This window comes from Oncorhynchus tshawytscha, linkage group LG11 (genome assembly GCF_018296145.1).
Source record: "Oncorhynchus tshawytscha isolate Ot180627B linkage group LG11, Otsh_v2.0, whole genome shotgun sequence".
NCBI lineage: Eukaryota > Metazoa > Chordata > Actinopteri > Salmoniformes > Salmonidae > Oncorhynchus > Oncorhynchus tshawytscha.
In genome coordinates this window covers 29,147,731-29,170,412 of record NC_056439.1, presented here as the reverse complement: position 1 = coordinate 29,170,412, position 22,682 = coordinate 29,147,731, and the positions used below count along the sequence as shown (strand labels likewise).

Genomic DNA, 22,682 nt, shown 5'->3' with positions numbered 1-22,682 from the left:
AGTCAGGCTGTGTATTTCTTTCCCAATGTCTCAGGGCAAACGGAATTAAATGAAATAAAATATGTTTACTCACAGTAAATGTCCTTGATTGCTTTACCAACTTGAGGCCAACACATTAATCATCACCATTCATTTTAAATAATATACAGTATCTCCCTATAGAGGGTCAAATGTTAATGTTGTGCCTGTCTAGTCATGTCTTGACAATCAATTCTTACTTTGTCAAGTAGGCCAGTTACACAACTGTGGCTAAAACACACATCTTAGAATTTAGGGCGCCCTCTGTCGGTTTCAGTTGCGTCTAGATTTACGCTAGCAATGCACCTGCGTCAGGTAAGGTTAGCTCTGGGCTCCTACGCAATCTCTCCGTCATCGGGGCGGATCCAAAACAGTGGGAAGTAGTGCCGCGTTCAAAAGAACTGGGAACTCGGGAAAAAATACGATGTTAAATCATGACGTCATTGATCTTCAGGTCGGAAAAGTCGGAGTTGTATAGGCCGGAGTTCCATAGTTGGAATTTGGTTTGATGACCGTTCAAATCGTTTTTTTTCCAGTCGAGCTCGTTTTTTTTTCAGAGTTCCCAGTTGTTTGAAACCCACTGAAGTCGGAAGTCGAAGATTTCCGAGTTCCGAGCTCACAGTTCTTTTGAACGCGGCATAGACTATTGTTTATTATCACCTTCCGGATTCTTAGAAACTTCCCCTGTTACAGACGCGCCATCGGTAAGGAATATTTACCCTGTTTAGAGGTCTCTCAGCTAAAGACTTCGTAGGATCTAACGGTGTAGACCTCTCCGATACACTGTATCATGAGTGTAATGTAATCATAATGTACGTAATATGGTTATTTCAAATGAGTTCAGTCTAACAACGGGTTAGCATTTTGTGTAGGTTGTGTTTATTGTTTTATTAATCAGGTTTGTATAGTTCTCGTTTTAATTTGTACACATGTTTTTGTGGCTATCATTACACTAATTCACTTCATGTCGTGGTTCTATCCTCTTATTACATGTTGCACCGTATTATTTAAGTGTATGGGCTGCACAGGAAATCATAACAATAGAGAGAGGGAAGTCACTGATGGCCTACTTATCATCACAGCATTGCATGATCAGACCAGAAGTTGGGGGCGTCTGTGGATGTGGACGGACAGATAAATTGTAATTTCTTCCATTATCTGATCCTTGTCCTAAAACAGACTTATCAGTTCAATGGAGGAACCATTATTTTCTGTTTACGGGGATTTCGTCGACTGGTCTCTCCAAACTGCTTGGGAACAGAATGACGCCGAGGTGGACAGTGCGTTTGGAGACTGGAGTTCTGCCTGTAATGGCAACAAGTCGGATGCAGTTGAAAGATCTTCATCTCTGTCTTCACCCATGGACATGGACATCTCTAAACTCTCAACAAAGGTGAGAGTGCACCGATCTTTTTGATCATTCCAAGTTTACTTTACTTAAGAGGAAATTATTACCTGTGAATTGTGATCTATATAGGAGCTGTCTTAATTGCCATTTTCCTAATGTAGGCAAATAAATAAACAATGTACAAATATGATATATGTGATATATTTTTCTATACAGCTGGAGAATGGCAATGTGAAGAAATCATGTGTAGTTTTCCAGGAGTGCTTCCAGGTCTTGGGTGAATCTAAAGAGACCAACTGTACTGTACGATCTCTGTCCCAGCTGCTAGAAAACACACAGCCTTTTCAACCAACAGCTACAATATGGTGTCTAATTTATCCTTCTTTTTTTACTGTAACTAAAAACATGCCTTTGTATATGTATGAAGCTTCACTTCTGTCTTCCATGAGGTTGTATCTGACTCCTCTTCTCTCTTGCTTAGTGACTGTGGCAGCTTGTGGAGCCATCTGGTGGCTGAGCCCAGCAGGCTGAGGCTGTCAGAGCCAAAGCCCAGCTTACACTGCCACAGCCACAGCAGAATGGTTTCTGCCCTCAGAATCACACCCTCAAATTGCATCTCTGACCAGGTGAGATGGGTAGGTGGGGAATGGGGTCCTTTTAAAATGAATACACCCAGCCTAGTTGGATGAATGTTTTTACGTTTTGTGAAACATTTTGGGTTATTAATTGGAAATACAATAGTTAGGTCCAAAATAATTGGCACTGTTGATAAAAATTAGCAAACAAATCTGAGCTATATTGTATCTGTCCCAAAAATAGAAAATTATAGTATTTTATACGAATACAATTGCTGGGAGGAAGAGATTTTCTTTCCTTCTTTGCCTAAAATTACATACCCAAATCTAACTGCCTGTAGATCTGGGCCTGAAGCAAGGATATGCATATTCTTGGTACCATTTCAAAGGAAACACTTTGAAGTTTGTGGAAAAGTGAAAGGTATGTAGAAGAATATAACACATTAGATCTGGTAAAAGATAATACAATCTTTGAAATGCAAGAGAACGGCCATAATGTATTATTCCAGCCAAGGTGCGATTTAGATTTGTGTGTGTGCAAAGTTTCAGACTGATCCAATGAACATTTTAATTTCTGTAAAAATTATGTATCAACTGTGCCTAATTTGTCATTAATAACTTTTCATGTTCAAAACTTTGCACTCTCCTCAAACAATGGCATGGTATTATTTCACTGTAATAGCTACTGTGAATTGGACAGTGCAGTGAGATTAACAAGAATTTTAGTTTTCTGCCAATATCAGATATGTCTATGTCCTGGGAAATGTTCTTGTTACTTACAACCTCATGCTAATCGCATTAGTTTAGATCAACCGTCCCGCAGGGGACCCACTAATCCTGAAGAAGTTTTAACAAGTAATAAAAATAAAAACTCTCAAAGATAGGGGTAAATATTATTGGCATCCATGTTTTCAATACTCCAGGACCCTCCCCTTGTAAACTTAAATGGTAATCTCTATTCTATTATCTATATTTATATGATTTCAATTGGTTTCCTATGGAGGAGTGACTTAAAACAACAGATATTTCCATTCAAGTCAATATTATCTGAAGTGTGGGCCTCCAACCATCTTTGTGGTACCATTTGAAAGTTGAAATTTCAATTTCATTCCCATTTTATCAGCCAAACATTACACCCACCCTGTATTCAAGAGCATGTTGTTTCAACTGATGGCGGTATGTTCCCCAATGCTGGAAGGGAGGGGGGGCCTGAGTAATAAAGTTTGGAAACCCCTGCTCTAGATGATGCTCCAAGATTCCACACTGGAGGAAATATATTTGCCAAGTCGTCTGCCTTGTGTTCTGCATAGACAATGCAGTGCCTTCAGAAAGTAGTTCTACCCCTTGAGTTAGTCCACATTTTGTTGTATTACTGCCTGAATTCAAAATGTATTCAATGTATTTTTTTCTCTCACCCATCTACACACAATACCCCATAATGACAAAATGAAATGCAGAAACATGTCATTTACATAACTATTCACACCCCTGAGTCAATACATGTTAGAATCACATTTGGCAGCGATTACAGCTGTGAGTCTTTCTGGGTTTGTCTCTTGGAGCTTTGCACAATATTTGCAAAATATACATTTTTTTAATTCTTCAAGCTCTTTCAAGTTGGTTGTTGAACATTGCTAGACAGCCATTTTCAAGTCTTGCCATGGATTTTCAAGTTGATTTGAAGTCACAACTGTAACTAGGCCACTCAGGAACATTCAATGTCATCTTGGTAAGCAACTCCAGTGTATATTTGACCTTGTGTTTTAGGTTATTGTCCTGCTGAAAGGTGAATTTGTCTCCCAGTGTCTGTTGGAAAGCAGAGTGAACCAGGTTTTCCTCTAGGATTTTGACTGTGCTTAGCTCTATTCCATATATTTTTATCCTAAAAAAATCTCCATAGTTCTTGCCGATAACAAGCATACCCATAACATGATGCAGCCACCACCATGCTTGAAAATATGAACACTGGTACTCAGTGATATGTGTTTTTGGATTTAGCCCAAACATAATGCGTTGTATTTAGGACATAAAGTTAATTTCTTTGCCACATTTTTTGCAGTATTACTTTAGTGCCTTATTGCAAACAGGATGCATGTTTTTTAATATTTGTATTCTTTACAGGCTTTTTTCTTTTCACTATGTCATTTAGGTTAGTATTGTGGAGTAACTGCAATGTTGTTGATCCATCCTCAGTTTTCTCCTATCACAGCCATTAAACTGTAACTGTTTTAAAGTCACCATTGACCTCATGGTGAAATCCCTGAGCTGTTTCCTTCCTTTGTAGTGACTGATTGTATTGATACACCATCCAAAGTGTAATTAATAACTTCACCATGCTCAAAGGGATACCCTTCTTTGTGAGGCATTGGAAAACCTCCCTGGTCTTTGGTTGAATCTGTGTTAGAAATTCACTGCTTGACTGAGGTGCCTTAAAATTATATGTATGTGTGGAGTACAGAAATGACGTAGTCATTAAAACATCATGTTAAACACTATTGCACACAGAGTGAGCCCATGTAACTTTATTATGTGACTTGTTAAGCAAATCGTTACTCCTAAACTATTTTAAGCTTGTCATAGCAAAGGGGTTGAATAATTATTGACTCAAGACATTTCAGCTTTTATATTGTAATTCATTTGTAAACGTTTCTAAAAACATAATTCCGCTTTTACATTATGGGATATTGTTTGTACTACAGTGACACAATCTACATTTAATCCATTTTAAATTCCGGCTGTAACACAACAAAAATTGGAAAAAGTGAAGGAGTGTTAATACTTTCTGAAGACACTGGGTTCTATATCTGTGGTCTTTCCCTTCCATAGTGGGAGTCTGTCTTTTTGGAAGATCATGAAGAAACTACAGAGACCTCTTGCCCCCCTGCTGCTGCTCTCATCAAAACCAAGGTGTGTGCATCCATGTGTGTGTGTTGGGGGGGGGGCTTCTCCTTTTTAGGAAGTGGGCATCACTGGGCGTCTTTCTACTCTTATTGGCAGGGAGCACACCTGTAACCTTTGGCCTTACTCTCATCTCCACTCAGCTGCTGGCCCCCTCCTCCTGCCATGGTGACACCCCAGCTTTCCTCTACCAAATCTCCCAGCAGTGGCTGACTCAATGCAGCATCCAGCTGCAGCCTCAGCACCACAAGAAGCCTCCTGCACTGAACTATGGAGAAGGATAAGATGAAGATGCTGCTTAGCATAGCCCTACTGTACTGTTGTAGATGGATGAAACGGGTTGGGTTGATACCCGGGTGAGAACAAAGTATACACTTTTCGCAACATTTTATTTATACAGATTGTAAAGAAAGTACATTCTATGATATTGTGTATTTAGTTTGCAGGCGTTTTCCTGGTTTTATATATAATATTTTGATACGGAGTGCAGTTACAGTGATACTATAAAATGTTCTATAAATGTATTGAGTTATTTATTCAGTGTAACACCTGTTTTATACCACTATTGTCAAGAGCAGAGGGAACAATGCAAATCTTTGGAAGTCACAGCACTCCACTAGAGGGCATACTGGCTTCCTCATAAGTCCCAACCCCCATTTTGCAAACATACAGTGCATTCAGAAAGTATTCAGACCCCTTGACTTTTTCCACATCTTGTTACGTTACAGCCTTATTCTAGAATTGATTACACATTTTGTTTCTCATCAATCTACACACACTACCCCATAATGACAAAGCGGAAACAGGTTTTTAGAATTGTTGGCAAAGGTATTAAAAACAGAAATACCTTATTTACTTGTGCCGAATACAACATGTGTAAACCTTCAGACCATGCACCTCAACAATGAACACCTCAAGAAACAAGCTTTGTCCATATATTTTGTTTTGTAGAATACCCAACTCCAAGTCTCACTGTAGAAACCTGGCTTGCGATCTAGGGCAGTGCATGGACCCAGAAAAAAAGTAATTGGGTGTGTCTTCCCACTGTGGATACATTTTTATGGAAATTTGGATTGCTTGTGCTTTAACTATTTATGGCATCACATTATTGGTGTCCTCCACTTCTTAATATTTCCTTAGATTGGTCCTCTGTTTTTCTTAACCTGCCTTAATACTCAAAACCATAGACATGTGTCATGTCATTGGCCATTTTGTAAGTAAGACTGCAGGGCATCATGGAGCTAATCAGCACAAACCAGTATAACAGAGAGGTTATTACATGTGTACAACTGCATCTCAGACAGTTCTCTTACATTTCAACCACCAGGATTTGCTTTTCCAGACAGAGAAAACAAGAGGTTAGTGAAGGTGCACACTCCTCCCAAATGTCACTTGTTTGGCTGGCGGGTTGAGTCTGTGAATAGAATTGAAATACTGAGAGAAAAACCGTCACCTTTTTACAAGTAGGCCCCTCCTACATGACAAGTGATGTAGGCCCTACACTCCCCCCCCCCCTCTCTCTCTCTACTATCTCCTCTCAGCTAGTGCACTAGCGGGATGTCAGAGTGAATTTAGATTACATCTCGTTGCAGTGCAGTTGCGGGAAAAAGGCAAAGGGACGGAAGGAAGGATGATCTTGGGTTGTATTGTGCCTTATATGTCACACACACAGAGGAAGGCATTGGTGCATTGGACCATCTTTTTTTGGGGTGGGATGGTCAAAATAAATGAATAATAATACAAATAATTGACTTTTTTAAGGGAGATGGCCCTTGGGCCTGTTAAGATGATGATTTTTGTGCAATTTCTCTATTGTCATATTAATATATTTGAGCATTTGCCTGATCAGTGGACAACGTCCAGTCCCCCCTACCAAGATAGGCCTGCCCGGTTTTCTGATTGGCTGATGTGGCGCAAAATTCACGTTCAAAGTCAAACACACATCAGCAAAGAGACCTTGCTCTGACTCTCTTGTCATTAGTCAGACCAGATCACGGCTCGTAAAAAAAAAACAGAATGGTAGTACCGAAAAAAGTTAAGAGACCAAAATAAGGCTTGAGGCTACAGCTGCTTAATGTATGAAATTAACCAACTCATTTTCTAAAAGATCTGGTTCGGCTGGTCCAAGTGTTGTGACAGATGCTGCTACAGAAGACAGTGCAGTCGAGGTATGGAGAAAACCTACCTACTGTGTTACTCTTTCTCAGTCTTCATCCAAATTCCGACAGGTTTTAATGCGAATATTCAAAAATCAGCATAACAACTCCAAGGGGTTTCCATCAAATGGACTTGTTGCGGATAAAAGGCTGTGCGTGATGATGTAGTGCACAAAAATATACCTTTTCCATTTCATTTTCAATTTAACTGATGATTTTCTCACAAAAAAAGTAAATTATACAGCGAGTGTGCCCACTGGTATTGGCTCGTGCGCACTAACCAACAGCTTGCAGACACTGTGCAAGTAGGCCAATAGCCTATGGATGAGATTATTATGGACAAGATTATTTCTATTTGTCAAATGGCATCGATTATCATGTCACCAGAATAAGACCCTTTATGTTTATTGGAAAGGAGCACATCACCTTGCACTTTTCACCATCCTGTGAAGTTCATAATTTATACTGAACAAAAATATAAACCCAACATGTAAAGTGTTGGTCCCATGTTTCATGAGCTGAAATAAAAGATACCCGAAATGTTCCATTCACACTAAAAGTTTCTCTTATCTTTTGTGCACAAATTTGTTTACATCTGTTAGTGAGCATTTCTCCTTCTCATTCTCTCCAAGATAATCCATCTACTTGACAGGTGTGGCATATCAAGAAACTGATTAAACATAAAAGGCCACTATTATGTGCAGTTTTGCAACACAACACAATGCCACAGATGTCTCAAGTTTTGAGGGAGCGTTCAATTGGCATGCTGACTGCAGGAATATCCACCAGAACTGTTGCCAGAAAATGTAATGTTAATTTCTCTACCATACGGCGTTTTAGAGAATTTGGCAGTACGTCCAACCGACCTCACAACCACAGAACACGTGTATGGCATCATGTGGGTGAGCGGTTTGCTGATGTCAACATTGTGAACAGAGTGCCCCATGGTGGCGGTGGGGTTATGCTATGGGCAGGCATATGCTACAGACAACAAACACAATTGCACTTTATCGATAGCAATTTGAATGCACAGAGATACCGTGATGAAAATCTGAGGCCCATTTTTTTCAGTAATCTGTGACCAACATATCTGTATTCCCAGTCATGTGAAATCTATAGATTAGGGCCATATGCATTTATTTAAATTGTCTATGTTCCTTATGAACTGTAACTCAGTAAAATCATTGAAATTGTTGCATGTTGCATTTATATTTTTGTTCAGCATAATAGCTATTAATACTTTAGGAGTGACAGGCAGACAGACAGGCAGACAGAGTGATAGAGGAGAACAAGAAGAAGCACAGACAGACAGAGTGAGAGCAGAGATGATGCAGAGGAAAATTGCACAACAGGGAGGCAAAAAAGGCACTGCATATATGGTGTCAGCGGTGATGTGGGCTGTTGAGTCTCAAATGCCAGGGCCTAATTTTTGTCCCAGTCCGCCACTGGAGGAAGCCTCTCACTGCTCAGCTGGATAGATATATTTGCTAACTTTCCTTATTGTAACTCAAATTCTACAGAACTATTTTAAGTCTTTAAGGCATTATTTTTTAAAGGGAAAAGTGGTTGATATGAGAACAAGGAACTTCCTTTGATTATACAGAATAACTCAATATTATCACGTCTCAGGATAAGACCCAGATGCAGACAGTTCAAATAAGACATTTATTATAAAACGGGGCAGGCAAACGACAGGTCTTGGGCAGGCAGAGGTCGGTAGTCCAAGGCAGAGTCCGTAAGATACAGAGTGGCAGACAGGGTCAGGGCAGGCAGAGGTCGGTAGTCCAAGGCAGAGTCCGTAAGATACAGAGTGGCAGACAGGGTCAGGGCAGACAGAGGTCAGTAATCCAGGGCAGGCGGAGGGCAGGCAGAATGATCAAAACCAGCATAACTAGAAAACGGGCTCAAGAAAACAGGAGTACAAAATACACACTGGTAGGCTTGACAAGACAAGACGAACTGGCAACAGGGAAACAGAGAACACAGATATAAATGCACAGGGGATAATGGGGAATATGGGCAACACCTGGAGGAGGGTGGAGACAAGCACAAAGACAGGTGACAGATCAGGGTGCGACAGACTTTACAAGTACAGTGCTGATCAAGAGAAGTAGAATTGGAATAATTAGATTAAATGAAAAGATAATGTACAATTTCAAGAAGAGGTATTATATAACAAGACAAGCTCTACAAGTAGTGCATATTTTTCTTGCATTCTACTAACTGCCTCACAAAGGGAATATTCTGTTCACAGTAGATACACAAGTCTCCGTCACCTGAATAAAACCATTGTAGTATGACAAAAATACTATCCACATTGTAAAAAATATATATTGTCATTTACAATTCTTAACCGGACCAAGCCAGGTTATCCTGATGATGTTCAGATCCTTAACAAGCAGGTCATGACCCCTGATGTGACCCCCATGAATCACGACCTGACCAGGATCTCCATAATGTGGTCCAGATCATTGAGGTCGGTCAGACACGGCTGTAATGTGCTGACCGAGATAACTGGAGCACATCTTTAGTCCCTCGTTCCCCCAGGAGGCCATCCCACTGGCCCATCAGGACAGGTAGCCGGCCCAGGCAGAGGGGAGATCAGAGGAGTAATACATGCAGGTGTCCTTGTCCTCAAAGATGCCATCCGGGGAAAGGTCTGTGGGGCAGCACAGGGAGTTTGGTGTTTGGCTCTTAGAAGAGCAAAGGGGTGCCAAGGGGCTTTGGATCTGGGGTGTCCAGAAGAGCTGTCCTGAGAGGGAGATGTAGGCAATATGGTGCGGCGAGGAGACACCCAGGCCGTTTCCTTCAGCACACCCTGGGTAGGTGAGTGGCCCGTCCTCCTCCCAAATACTGTCACAGAGCAGGGAATCATGGTGGACATCATTAAAAGGCAGAGAGGCCAGGTATGTGGGCAGGTGCATCAGGGGAGAGTGACTGGGTGACTGGGACTACCTACAGACTACCTGGCCTTCCCTCTGCATGTCCTGTTGAATCTGCCTCAAGGTATTCACCAGCAGCACTGAGTGGTGCAGGCTGAGTTCCACTCCTGTTTAACTGCACTGTGGCTTGTCCAGGCACAGGCTGAGCACTAGCTGGCACTGCTGCAGGTGAGGCAGGTAAGAAGACCCACCCTGAACCTGGACCTCAGCCTTCTCTGGCCCATAGACCGTAAGCCCATCTGCCTCATTACAGCTCTGCTTCCACCTCACGCCACGACCCAACATGAATCTAGACAGGAAGGATATCTATCACTTTCATTGATCAACATTTAAGTATGAAATGTACATCTATACATAATTTGAGTCCTGTCTTCATACAGTTTTAAATATAGTTTGTGATAGAAGGCTCTTTCTTGTTCAGTGAGTTGATATACTATATTAGCACTCGCTGTTTACAGTGATCTACTTAACCACTGTATTTATGGATTTGTTCATGTGTAAGAACTACTAAATATGAGCTTGAGTTTAGATTGAATGATGCATCTAGATTTTTTTTTTCATCATTTACAAAGACAATTTATTCAGTGTTGACACTACCCTGGTAAGCAAGTTAGGCCGCAAAAACGAATTTCACCAAGTCAAATGAATTTATTTTGTTAGAGGTTTCATGATGCTTGTATCGAAAGGAAAGAGATCATTTTAAGATTGGTCTATACATAAGTTGGGCTTCAATATGAGGTCCTAAACCTAGCATGAAAGTGCATCCTTGTAGCTGTGTCTTCGGATATGTTTAGCCAATGGCCATTGGGTAAGTTGAGCCAGTGGCAAGTTGAGCAAATTGAAGTGTTTTCTTTCCAGGCGTAATGCAAAGCATTATTACTCAGATATGAGGTAACAACAGTGCCTATGTTAAAAGTAAAAAATTACAAAGTGTTTGTTAGGTGTTAAACCTCTGTAAGAAGATGCTTACAATTATTAAAATACAAAAATGCGATTTTGATTGTGTTGAATTGTGTTTGGGAAGTAAAGATATGGTAGTGGGGCAGTGGTAATATTTAATTCAGTACAGAAATTTGTAGGCTGCTTAACCTGTTCCGCAGCTCAACTTACCCCATACCCGGTAAGTTGTGCCAAGAGACCACTTTTTGTTGGACAACCTATGTTTTCAAAACTGAAACGTTTAAATTAATTCTGATTATTTCCAAGAATACACAACATCCTGAAATATATGTAGATATCTTTGTTAGAAAGAATACTATACTTCCCTTGACAGAGTGATGCTGAATGTAAAAACAATGGCTCAACTTACCCCACTCTCCCCTAGGCTACTGGACCTGTATTATGGAGCTACTGCATTTGATAGCACGGTGCACTTAATCGAACTCCCTCAATATTATAATCGTCAGTGGGCGGTCTTAACCACTCACAGGGCTGGGAAATGTGCAACACATTCTCTAAGGTTGGAACTTTTTACATGCGTTGAAATACACTGTATCTAGTCTACTACGTAGTGGTTCTCTGAGTGCAAACCAGACTTGTGCTACTGTTATAACGGTGGTTGGATCAGGAAGCAAGGTAAGACCCAGATGCAGAAACGCCAAATTGACAATGGTTTAATATTCCAATAGGGGCAGGCAATAAGACAAGTCAAGGCAGGAAGAGGTCAGTTAACCAGAGGTGGGGCAAAGGTACCTGACGGCAGGCAGGCTCAGAGTAGGCAGAGGTCAACAATCCAGAGGTGGGGCAAAGGTACAGGTTAGCAGGCAGGCTCAAGGTCAGGGGAAGGCAGAGTGGTCAGTCAGGCAAGAGTTAAAAACCAGGAGGGTGAGAAAAAGAGAGACTGGAAAAAGCTGGAGCTGAGAACAAAAATGCTGGTTGACCTGACAAACTGGCAACAGAGATCACAGGTATAAATACACAGGGGATAATGGGGAAGATGGGCAACACCTGGAGGGGGTTGGCGACAATCACAAGGACAGGTGAAATAGATCAGGGTGTGACAGGTTGTAACAACCATCCAAACACGGTTACTGAAAGTATTCACACCCCTTGACTTGTTCCACATTTTGTTGTGTTACAACCTGAATTAAAAATGTATTAAAATTAGATTTAGTTTCACTGGCCTAAACAGAATACCCCATAATGTCAAAGTGAAATTTTAGTTTTTAGTATTCAACACCTTTGTTACGGCGATCCTAAATAATTACAGGAGTAGAAATTTGCTTAACAAGTCACATAAATTGCATGCACTCACTATTGTGTGCAATAATAGTGGTGAACATGATTTTTGAATGACTACCGTGTTACTGTCCCACACACATTCTGTAAGGTCCCTCAGTCGAGAAGTGAAATTCAAGCACAGATTCAACCACAAAGACCAGGGACATTTTACAATGCCTCGCAAAGAAGGGCACCTATTGGTGGATAAGTTTTAAAAAATGACACTGAATATCCGTTTGAGCATGGTGAAGTTATCAATTACATTTTGGATGGTGTATCAATACACCCAGTCACACCACAGAAACAGATGTCCTTCCTAACTCAATTGCTGGAGAGGAAGGAAATCGCTTAGGGATTTCACTATGAGACCAATGGTGATTTTAAAATAGTTACCTGGCTGTGATAGGAGAAAACTGGATCAACATTGTAGTTCCTCCGCAATACTAACCTAAATGACAGAATGAAAAGAAAGAAGCTTGTACAGAATAAAAAATGTTCAAAAACATGCATCCTGTTTGCAATAAGGCACTATAGTAATACTACAAAAAATGTGGCAAAGAAATTAACATTTTGTCCTAAATACAAAGCATTACGTTTGGGGAACATCCAACATAACAAATCACTGAGTAGTACCACTTCATATTTTCACGCATGCTAAGCACAGACAAAATCCAAGAGGAAAAACTGGTTCAGTCTGCTTTCCAACAGACGCAGGCGGACAAATTCACCTTTCAGCAGGACAACAAGGTAAAACACAAGGCCAAATATACACTGGAGTTGCTTACCAAGATGACATTGAATGTTCCTGAGTGGTCTGGTTACAGTTGTGACTTAAATTGGCTTGAATATCTATGGCAAAACTTGAAAATGTCTGTCTAGCAATTATCATCAACCAACTTGACAGAGCTTGAAGAATAATGGGCAAATATTGTACAATCCAGGTATGCAAAGCTCTTAAGAGACTTATCCAAAAACACTCACAGCTGACAAAGTTAATTCTAACATGTATTGACTCGGGGATTGAATACTTAACGAATCAAGATATATTAGTGTTCTATTTTTCATAAAAATGTTAAATAAATCATCAATTTTCTTACACTTTGACATTTAAAAAAAAACTTTATTTAACTAGGCATGTTAGTTAAGAACAAATTCTTATTTTCAATGATGGCCTAGGAACAGTGGGTTAACTGCCTTGTTCAGGGGCAGAATGAGAGATTTTTACCTTGTCAGCTCGGGGATTCGATCTTGCAAACTTTCGGTTACTAGTCCAACACATTAACCAGTAGGCTACCTGCCACCCCAATTACAGAGTATTGTGTGTGGATCGTTGACAAAAAAAGGACAATTAAATACATTTTTCTCCCACTTGAACATAACAAAATGTGTAAAAGTCAAGGGGTGGAAATACTTTCTGAAGGCACTCATACAATGTAACATAAATGTTGCTTATGAGCAATGAGCAAATAACTATTGTGGTCGAAGGGACCATGAACAGCCATGTAAGGACAAAGGCCTATTGTAATTGTGAAGGTGAAATGTACATGATAACCGTGAAGGAGAGGAATTAATAGGAACATACTTTGAGATCAATGTGTTTTTGTATATTTCATGTATATGATTTAGTCATTTCAATGACTTTTTGTAAGAATATGCCATCATTAACTAAAATCTAAGGAGGACCCAGTGTTGATATTTTTATCGTCATTAATTTACTGTAGAAATTATGTAGTTTCACATAATTTGTAAAGAAGTGTAATGTTGTTCTCATGAAAAATAATTTCTTGAGCACTACAGATACGGTGCATTCACAAAGTATTCAGACCCCTTCCCTTTTTCCACAATTTATTATGTTACAGCCTTATTCTAAAATTGATTGAATAAAATAAAAACACTATGACACAGCAAAAACAGGTTTAGACATTTCAAAAAACAGAAATACCACATTTACATAAGTATTCAGAACCTTTGCTATGAGACTCAAAATTGAGCTCAGGTGCATCTGTTTCCATTGATCATCCTTGAGATGTTTCTACAGCTTGATTAAAGTCCACCTGTGGTAAATTCAATTCATTGGACATGATTGGAAAGGCACACACCTGTCTATATAAGGTCCCACAATTGACAGTGCATGTCAGAGCAAAAACAAAGCCAGGTCGAAGGAATTGTCTGTAGAGCTCCGAGACAGGATAGTGTCGAGGCACAAATCTGGGGAAGGGTACCAAATAATGTCTGCAGCAATGAAGGTCCCCAAGAACACAGTGGCCTCCATCATTCTTAAATGGAAGAAGTTTGGAACTACCAAGACACTTCCTAGAGCTGGCCACCTGGCCAAACTGAGCAATCGGGGGAGAAAGGCCTTGGTCAGGGAGGGCAACAAGAACCCGATGGCACTGACAGGGCTCCAGAGTTCCTCTGTGGAGATGGGAGATCCTTCCAGAAGGACAACCATCTCCGCTGCACTCCACCAATCAGGCCTTTATGGTAGTGGCCAGACGAAAGCCACTCCTCAGTAAAAGGCACGACAGCCCGCTTGGAGTTTGTTAATAGGCAACTAAAGGACTCAGACCATGAGAAACAAGATTCTCTGGTCTGATAAAACCAATTTAGAACTCTTTGGCCTGAAGGCCAAGTGTCATGTCTGGAGGAAACCTGGCACCATCCCTAAGGTGAAGCATGGTGGTGGCAGCATCATGCTGTGGGGATGTTTTTAAGCAGCAGGGACTGGGATTTAGGGCAGATGAATAGAGGGAAAGATGAACGGAGCAGAGTAAAGAGAGATCCTTGATGAAGATCTGCTCCAGAGCACTCTGGACCTGACTGGGGCAAAGGTTCCCCTTCCAACAGGGCAACAACCATAAGCACACAAACAAGACAACGCAGGAGTGGCTTCGGGACAAGTCTCTGAATGTCCTCAAGTGGCCCAGCCAGAGCCCAGACTTGAACCCGATCGAACATCTCTGGAGACCTGAAAATAGCTGTACAGCAACACTCCCCATCCAACCTGACAGCGCTTTAGAGGGTCTGCAGAGAAGAATGGGAGAAGCTCCCCAAATACAGGTGTGCCAAGCTTGTAGCGTCATACCCAATAAGACTCCAGGCTGTAATCGCTGCCAAATGTGCTTTAACAAAGTACCGAGTAAAGGTTCTGAATATTTATGTCAATGTGATATTTCCACAGTTTTTACAAACATTTCTAAAAACCTGTTTTTGCTTTGTCATTATGGGGTATTGTGTGTAGATTTAATCCATTTTAGAATAAGGCTGTAAGGTAACAACATGTAGAAAAAGTCAAGGGGTCTGAATACTTTCCGAAAGCACTGTATGCCATAGAAATCAAGTGGTATTTGCATGTGAAAATATTATGGTGTGCATTTTCTCTATTGTTTACATTTTGTTGTTTGTCCACTGATTGGTATACACATTGGACATCTTAGTGTCTTTCACCAACTTCACATCAAACACAATACCTTGAACTTAGTTTACCTTTAATAACCTCTATGGGATTGGTGTCCCCCCATGGGAAGGTTGAGCTAACATAGGCTAATGTGATTAGCATGAGGTTGTAAGTAACAAACAAAAAAATCCCAGGACATAGCTTTCTGCCCATATCAGATAAACAAGAATTTTAGACATAACTACACTGTCCAATTTACAGTAGCTATTACAGTGAAAGAATACCATGCTATTGTTTGAGCGCGCACAATTATGAACTTGAAAATGTATCAATAAACCAATTAGGCACATTTGGGCTGTCTTGATACAACATTTTGAACATGTTCATTGGATCAGTCTAAAACTTTGCTCATACACTACTGCCTTCTAGTGGCCAAATTCTATATTGCGCATGTGCTGCAATAATACATTATGACCTTTCTCTTCCATTTCAAAGATGGTACAAAAAAATAAAAACGCATGTTATATTCTCCTACATTCATTTCATATTTCCACAAACTTCAAAGTGTTTCCTTTCAAATGGTATCAAGAAAATGCATATCCTTACTTCAGGTCCTGAGCTACAGGCAGTTAGATATGGGCATGTCATTTTAGGCAAAAATTGAAGAAAAAAAGGGTTGATCCTTAAACTAACAGATACATTTTATCTAGTTAAAAAATAAAAGTGACAATTAACTTTGCACCTTTTATTATAAAAAATATTTACAAAGATGCTACATTTTTTATTAATATAAAAATGCATATACTTTACAATTGTTGAAATTCTAGCTCCTGTTTGAAGCAGAGTGACATCATTCAGAGGAGTGTTGTGGTAGTAATGACCGGAGTAATACTGTCGGATTTAACTGATACGGTTTGCCTGAGTAATCTCTTAATCATGATAAGACATTTTGAAAAATCTTTAGAATGGCAGTTGCTTGTACATCCCAAAAAAATGGAAAAAGAAAAAAACCATTGACATTTCTATGGATGAATTCTGTACAAAATATCATTTCACAAATGAACTGCATAGTGAATAGTAAACCCAGGCCCATAGTTATTTTTGAGGGGGAAAAAATGGGGGGGGTTGGGTAGACCCTTGTGATATATAAAATATATCACATGGGTCTACACGATTCAGTTAAAAGCAACTTGGCATGTTTGTGTCTATTTAATAAATTAAATAAATTAAAAAGTAATAACTTAATGGGTCAACCCATTATTCTCAATTTGTAATAACACAAATATCAGAAAATATGGCTTCTTAATGCTGATATCAAGCAAGAGTTTCTGTTAATACTTGAACAAATCTAGTCTAGGTCGTAAGAGATGGATTCAAATCAAGCGGGGGGAAAAAAAATGTGCCTGAAAAAGCAGGACGGTCCCTGTCTTGAAACTTGATTCCAAACCATAGGAAGACTGGTCAAATCGGGCTACATTAACATTTCAAAATCTCTGTCAGATTAAAAATAGGAGGGGGGATTAGATGTAGTCATACTGGTACATTTCCCAAACTGTATGTTGCAAAAAATATATTTCAATATACATATATACGTACAATATACATCTATTTCACTAATATTTGTTTTAGTCTTTAGGAAAATATACATTGCTTCAAAGGTTTGGATGTTCCGGTCTCTATTCTTGTGTAGTGTAATGACATTGTTCTTCAGTCCATACATAACAATAAATTAAAACAAAACTGGAAAAATAGATTGTATGATAAAAGGAAACATAGAAAAGTATGTAAATAAGAAAAATCATAATGGTATATGCTGTAATCTCTGCCCACTAACAGATGCACACCTGCATGTGGTAACACTGAATAAGTTATTGATTTCATAAACCCTCAACGTCTGAATGTATAATAATAACACGATATCCATGTATGCACCATGTGCATTGTCTGTAAAGAGTCTACCAAGTCTGTAAGAATGGAAATGTGTTGTTTCTCAGGAGCCCACTATGATCTCCATGATGTGGTCCAGTTCATTGAGGTCTGATCGGCAGCTGGTGCTAGAGCTGAGGGGTGAGGGCCCATGGGAAGACAGGCTCTCCAGGAGGTCGTAGGGCCCCATCTTAGGCGCACTCTGCATGCCTGTCAGCACCGTGTCAAGGTCGTAGTAGGACGCATCCACATCTGAAAACAGTTCCTCCAGGGCAGGGTCAGGGCTGGGCGCAGGGTTTTTGATCTCGAACGTGCCAAAGACCTGCTCTGCTGTCCTGGAGTCCTCCACAAGCCTGTCACTGTCTCCCTCCTCCGAACCAGACCCACACTCCTCACTGTCCTCATCTTCCTCCTCATCTTCACCATTTTCCTCTTCCCAACAGGGGTCCATGCCAAAGGTGCCTGGCAGGTAGGAGGTTGGGGCTTGGGGGGAAACCGTGGACATGGTCACCCCCCCCTCGCCCTCCTCCTCCACTACCACCTCCTCCTCTGCAGGGCAACCCTCTGACCCCACCGCTGGGAAGGGCTTGAGTACCTGCTCCCCCTGGGTTGCCTCGGTCTGCCGACAAAGCACCTCGGTGGCCACCAGGCGGTCTGCAGAGCACTGGGCAGCAGCGTTGGCAGCACTCAGGGCCTGGGTCATGATCTGCCAGGTGCCGTCCTGGGTCATCTCCTCCTGAATCTGCCTCACCGTGTTGGCAATCAGCACTGAACGGCACAGGTTGGGCTCCACCAGCATGTGGCACAGCTGCAGCTTGATTAGGGACATGTCCAGCAAGGACTGCCGCTGCAGGCTGTAGGATGACAGCATCCTTACGGCCACCGAACTCGGCTGGTTTACATCCTCACCGCCTGCCGCAGGTTCATCCCCGGAGTCAGAAAACTTGCGCTTCGTGCCCTTCGGGAACATTTTGGCTCTCTGGGGTGAGGGGAGACGGAGAGTGTTATTGATGAAAAATCTGTCACAAAAACGTTACCATTCTGACACAAACACACATGGTATCATGAAAGACTGTTGTTTTGCAAAAATTTACTTATCAAAAGTACATTCTAAAAATGAATGAACTTATGTGTGGTGTTATGTTTGAAGTGTGTGGCATAAGGACAAACTATTAAGGTGATAAGCTAAATTTCAATTGGTAAGAGAATTCTGTGATGAAGAATCTCTAGGTTAGCTAAATATTCATGTAGTGGCCTACAGTATAAATGGCTTGTTGTTTTTCTGAAAGTTTGCTATACCTTTCCTGTTGAGAGGCACAGGCATTAGCATAGCAGCTTGGTCCCGGCTGCAGCGCTTCAGTACTTTTGTACAAGCAACAAGCAGCTTTTGTTCTGCACCCTTTCTGCCCATTTTAGGCCAGTCTGAAGCAAGGCTCCTGCTGGGCGGAACAACCACACTTTTAACAGACCCACTGAACCACCGAAAATACAGCATGTTACCAACCACCTGCCATCACTGCGGTCAAAGTCAGGACAGGTCAGATTTTTCTCAAAAAAACACAATCAGCTCATGTACACACACCATCCCACCCCACTGCCACCTGTCGTCAGACATCTCCTAATTATGGGCAAAAGTGAGTTAACAACTTCACTCCGGTAGTACAAAAGAGAACAGGACACATACTGGGTAAGAAAAGTCAAATGAAACCACACAGGTTTAATGTGATATTGTGTTTGAGATATGCACACACCATGCTCCAAAAACTAGAACTGCTAGAATGTCATTACAGGGAAAGGAGGAAAAGTTAACATTAACCTTCCCGATGCTGTATCTCTGCCTGAATGAGAAGATATCAGAAGACTTGCCTCAAAACAACAGGGTCGGCTGCTGGCTCCAAGGGACAAACAAGCCGGGGAGAGCAGAGTAGGGAGAGAACACAGGACATGAGCCTGGTGTGACTACATTTCCCATAAGACTAAAACAAAGGAACTCCTGTAGGGGTATGCGTCCCCTCAGAGAGAGCTCTGGGTAGGGCATTGATTGGCGTTACTACTCTGCTACATGGATCAACCATCCACGAAGCAACAAAGGATATAAAAACAGGAGGTAAGTATGCAATAAAGAAAACTAAAACTAAAACAGACAAGTGACAGTTTCAAAACAACAAACATTTGTAGTCAATATACTGATCAAAAAATATAAACGCAACATGCAAAAAAGATTCTGAGTTACAGTTCATATAATGAAATCAGTCAATAGAAAAAAATGAATTTGTCCCTAATCTATGGATTTCACATGACTGGACAGGGGTGCATCCTGGCAGCCAATCAGAATGAGTTTTTCCCAAAAAAAAGGGCTTTATTACAGAAACTATCCTGTTTTATCAGCTGTCCGGGTGGCTGGTCTCAGACGATCCCGCAGCCGGATGTGGAGGTCCTGGGCTGGCGTGGTTACACATGGTCTGCGGTTGGGCATACTGCCAAATTCTCTACAACAAGGCGGCTTATTGAGGCGGCTTATGGTAGAGAAATTAACATTACATTCTCTGGCAACAGCTCTGGTGGACATGACTGCATTCAGAATGCCAATTGCACGCTCCCTCAAAAATCTGAGACATCTGTGGCATTGTGTTGTGTGACAAAACTGCACATTTTAGAGTGGCCTTTTATTGTCCCCAGCACAAGGTGCACCTGTGTAATGACCATGCTGTTTAATCAGCTTATTGATACTCCACACCTGTCAGGAGAAATAACAGGGATGTAAAGAAATGCATGCACAAAATTGGAGATAAATAAGCTTTTTGTGCATAAGGAAAATTTCTGGGATCTTTTATTACAGCTCATGAAAACTGGGACAAACACTTTACATGTTGCGTTTATATTTTTGTTCAGTATAGATTATTTTAACACTATACTTGCTGATAGCAAAAAAGCACACAGTTGATAATAGCAACTTATGCAGCGTTCCTAATTAGCAATGTATTGTATCTATTCTAGAGCTGTAGGGGTACACTGTGGACATCACAGGGGCACAATCAGTCAGTCTGGCCAGGGGAGAACATTTAGCTTCGGTCCTACCCTAGTGGACATCTTACCACTGGAGCAACAAATGCTATCACAAGGTGACACTTGCATTTACTGTATATTTTTACCATTGGAAGTAACCAGGAGAGTGCTTTGACTGTGTTAATGAACCTAACTTGAATGCAGACTTTATCCATAAATAAACTATGATGAAATACTCTGTCACACAATTGGACTGGTGCACTTACTGAAAAGTAAGATTATTTTAACTGCAACAACTGAACACTGCAAAGGGACCTGCATCAGACCACAGATAAAATGTATGAACAGTAGGTTTTTGACACAAACCTCTGAAGTACAAGAAAACATGCAAACGTTTGTGTGTTCCAAGAACCCAAATGGTATTTACATAGCTGCAAATGTTCTAGTCCAATTCATGAGGGGAGTTGCCAGGTACCCTATTAAAAATTAAAAAAATGTGAGGCAGACATATGAATGTACTCTCTCTGTTTTTTGTTGTTGTTTTTTTACCTTAGTGAAGCCTGTCAAAAACAAAGGATGAATTCTAACTAAGAAGCAAAATACTACACAAGTAACAACACTGTGTTCATGTTAATTCACCAATCCCCACAAACAACGGGTTTCTACTAAGGAAGTCTAGCTGATTGGATATCTGAAAACAAGGAAAAAGAGGTGCAATCATTATGATGTGACAAGAATGAGTTACTGGTGCGAGGATGGGGCCTTATTGCTCCTTATAAAACACTGCAAACCTAAAAAGGACTGTTCAATACAAATCTGTTAGGCCGATATCCATGGAAAAAAGGATCAAATAGGTTAATGTGGCTATAAAAACAAAACATAGGTCAAGACAACATACAACACTTCAAGGTTGTCCTTTGCTGATTACTCCAATCAATTAGTCTGTCAGTGCCACATGTAAGGAGGGAACCTCCAGCCTGTGCTCGTTGCAAGTACCCTGTGTTATGTCTCAGTTTACACCACTAAACTTCAAAGAGCAACAGCTCCACCCGAGATCCTCCTCCTCGTCTATGGCTCCACCTAGGAATGGCTCCCCTCCCCCACAGTACTGACGTCGATATTTCCACGGCCGCTTATGGTTATTTGAATGGAGAAATTATCTGACTACCCAACAGTGCGAGGGTGCATCCTGCAATTCATAATAGGTTAATAAAAATATAAATGTACAAAATTAAATCAGATATTTACATTGCACCCATTGCAATCGCTAGTGGCCTTCTCTGGTAGCTGCACCGCATGCTTTGTCTAGTTCGAGCAAAAGGGAAGCTGGGGCGACAATGGAGATGAGGCCATTTTGAAATAACTAGCTAGCTAGCCAATTCCTACTCATCGAGATAAAATGGGGATACATTATGACACCGTTTTCAAATTACAAAACTTCATTTTTCCAACTACATAATTTCGTACCCTTCTCAAACTGGAGTGTATACTTCTGCTTTACAAAATGGTTTAACTACCTAGCTAAATGTGTAGCTAACATAGCTAGCCCCCCGCCTCACCAGACTAACATTTGATAAGAGTTTCAGGAATAAATATTTCGTATCAATCCTGACAAATAAATACATTCAACGTACCGTCGTTTATTTTACTTTATCCCTGTGTTGGTCATAAGATCCTCTGTAGGATGCGGAGATCAGGCTGAGATGAGATCATAAATGCCACGGCTTCAAAACTACCTCGTCTTCACTGCTGCTTGCTACGGCCAGGGAGCAGGGAGGGTGGCGGAATGGGGGGAAGGATGAAGGGGGCGGGCTCCATGCATCTTGATCGACATGCTGTCACTTGAATTAGAGCACCAGAACAAAAGGTATACTCTCAAAAGGCACAAAAACAACAACAACGCAACATGTAAATCAAAGCTCACGTGCGTTTCTTAAAAACTGCACAGACTGTAATCACTGCGGACCTCAGTACATATGGGAGGAAATTGTAAATTCACAGAAGGAAAAAATCCCACTGTGAAAAATGGTCAACATTAAATGCAATTCAACTATGACGAGTTATACAGAATGTAATGACATTGAGATTTTTATTTTATTTTAATGTATTTTATTGTTGAAAATGTCCAAGGCTGTGGTTTACCAAGGAATCATAAAAAACATATTTTTTTCAAATTACTCTGAGTTTGCAGTTAGT

At 40.8% G+C, this 22,682-nt stretch overlaps 2 protein-coding genes across 9 annotated transcripts; one reads left to right on the top strand and one right to left on the bottom strand.

Annotated features, from left to right (window-relative positions):
* Positions 1-293: 293 nt before the first annotated feature.
* Positions 294-6,880, top strand: si:dkey-229e3.2. Of its 6 annotated transcripts, none has more exons than XM_024437198.2 (6): positions 296-333; positions 1,198-1,411; positions 1,583-1,731; positions 1,848-1,992; positions 4,768-4,848; positions 4,983-6,880. In XM_024437198.2, exons 2-6 carry the CDS (start codon positions 1,211-1,213, stop codon positions 5,121-5,123), a joined length of 717 nt encoding a protein of 238 aa, XP_024292966.1. In that variant the 5' UTR covers positions 296-333; positions 1,198-1,210; the 3' UTR covers positions 5,124-6,880. The 6 variants fall into 6 exon arrangements, with proteins under 6 accessions (XP_042185930.1, XP_024292966.1, XP_042185929.1 ...); XM_024437197.2 differs by lacking the exon at positions 296-333 and adding an exon at positions 366-830; XM_024437196.2 differs by lacking the exon at positions 296-333 and adding an exon at positions 367-722.
* Positions 6,881-16,284: 9,404 nt separating this feature from the next.
* LOC112261676 (cell division cycle-associated protein 4) lies at positions 16,285-22,290 on the bottom strand. 3 transcript variants are annotated; one of them, XM_024437195.2, is made up of 3 exons: positions 22,121-22,290; positions 18,780-18,916; positions 16,285-18,459 (listed from the first exon to the last, which is right to left on the bottom strand). In XM_024437195.2, exon 3 carries the CDS (start codon positions 18,448-18,450, stop codon positions 17,545-17,547), a length of 906 nt encoding a protein of 301 aa, XP_024292963.1. In that variant the 5' UTR covers positions 18,451-18,459; positions 18,780-18,916; positions 22,121-22,290; the 3' UTR covers positions 16,285-17,544. The 3 variants fall into 3 exon arrangements, with proteins under 3 accessions (XP_024292963.1, XP_024292962.1, XP_042185927.1); XM_024437194.2 differs by lacking the exon at positions 18,780-18,916 and having other exon boundaries at positions 22,121-22,289; XM_042329993.1 differs by lacking the exon at positions 22,121-22,290 and having other exon boundaries at positions 18,780-19,743.
* Positions 22,291-22,682: the final 392 nt, after the last annotated feature.

Excerpts from the sequence above, each read along its gene's own strand:
- si:dkey-229e3.2 (XM_024437198.2), top strand. The coding sequence starts at position 1,211 with ATGGAGGAACCATTATTTTCTGTTTACGGGGATTTCGTCGACTGGTCT. Across the intron at positions 1,993-4,767 it reads CAAATTGCATCTCTGACCAG|TGGGAGTCTGTCTTTTTGGA; the intron begins GTGAGATGGGTA and ends TCCCTTCCATAG. Across the intron at positions 4,849-4,982 it reads CTGCTCTCATCAAAACCAAG|CTGCTGGCCCCCTCCTCCTG; the intron begins GTGTGTGCATCC and ends ATCTCCACTCAG.
- LOC112261676 (XM_024437195.2), bottom strand. The coding sequence starts at position 18,450 with ATGTTCCCGAAGGGCACGAAGCGCAAGTTTTCTGACTCCGGGGATGAA.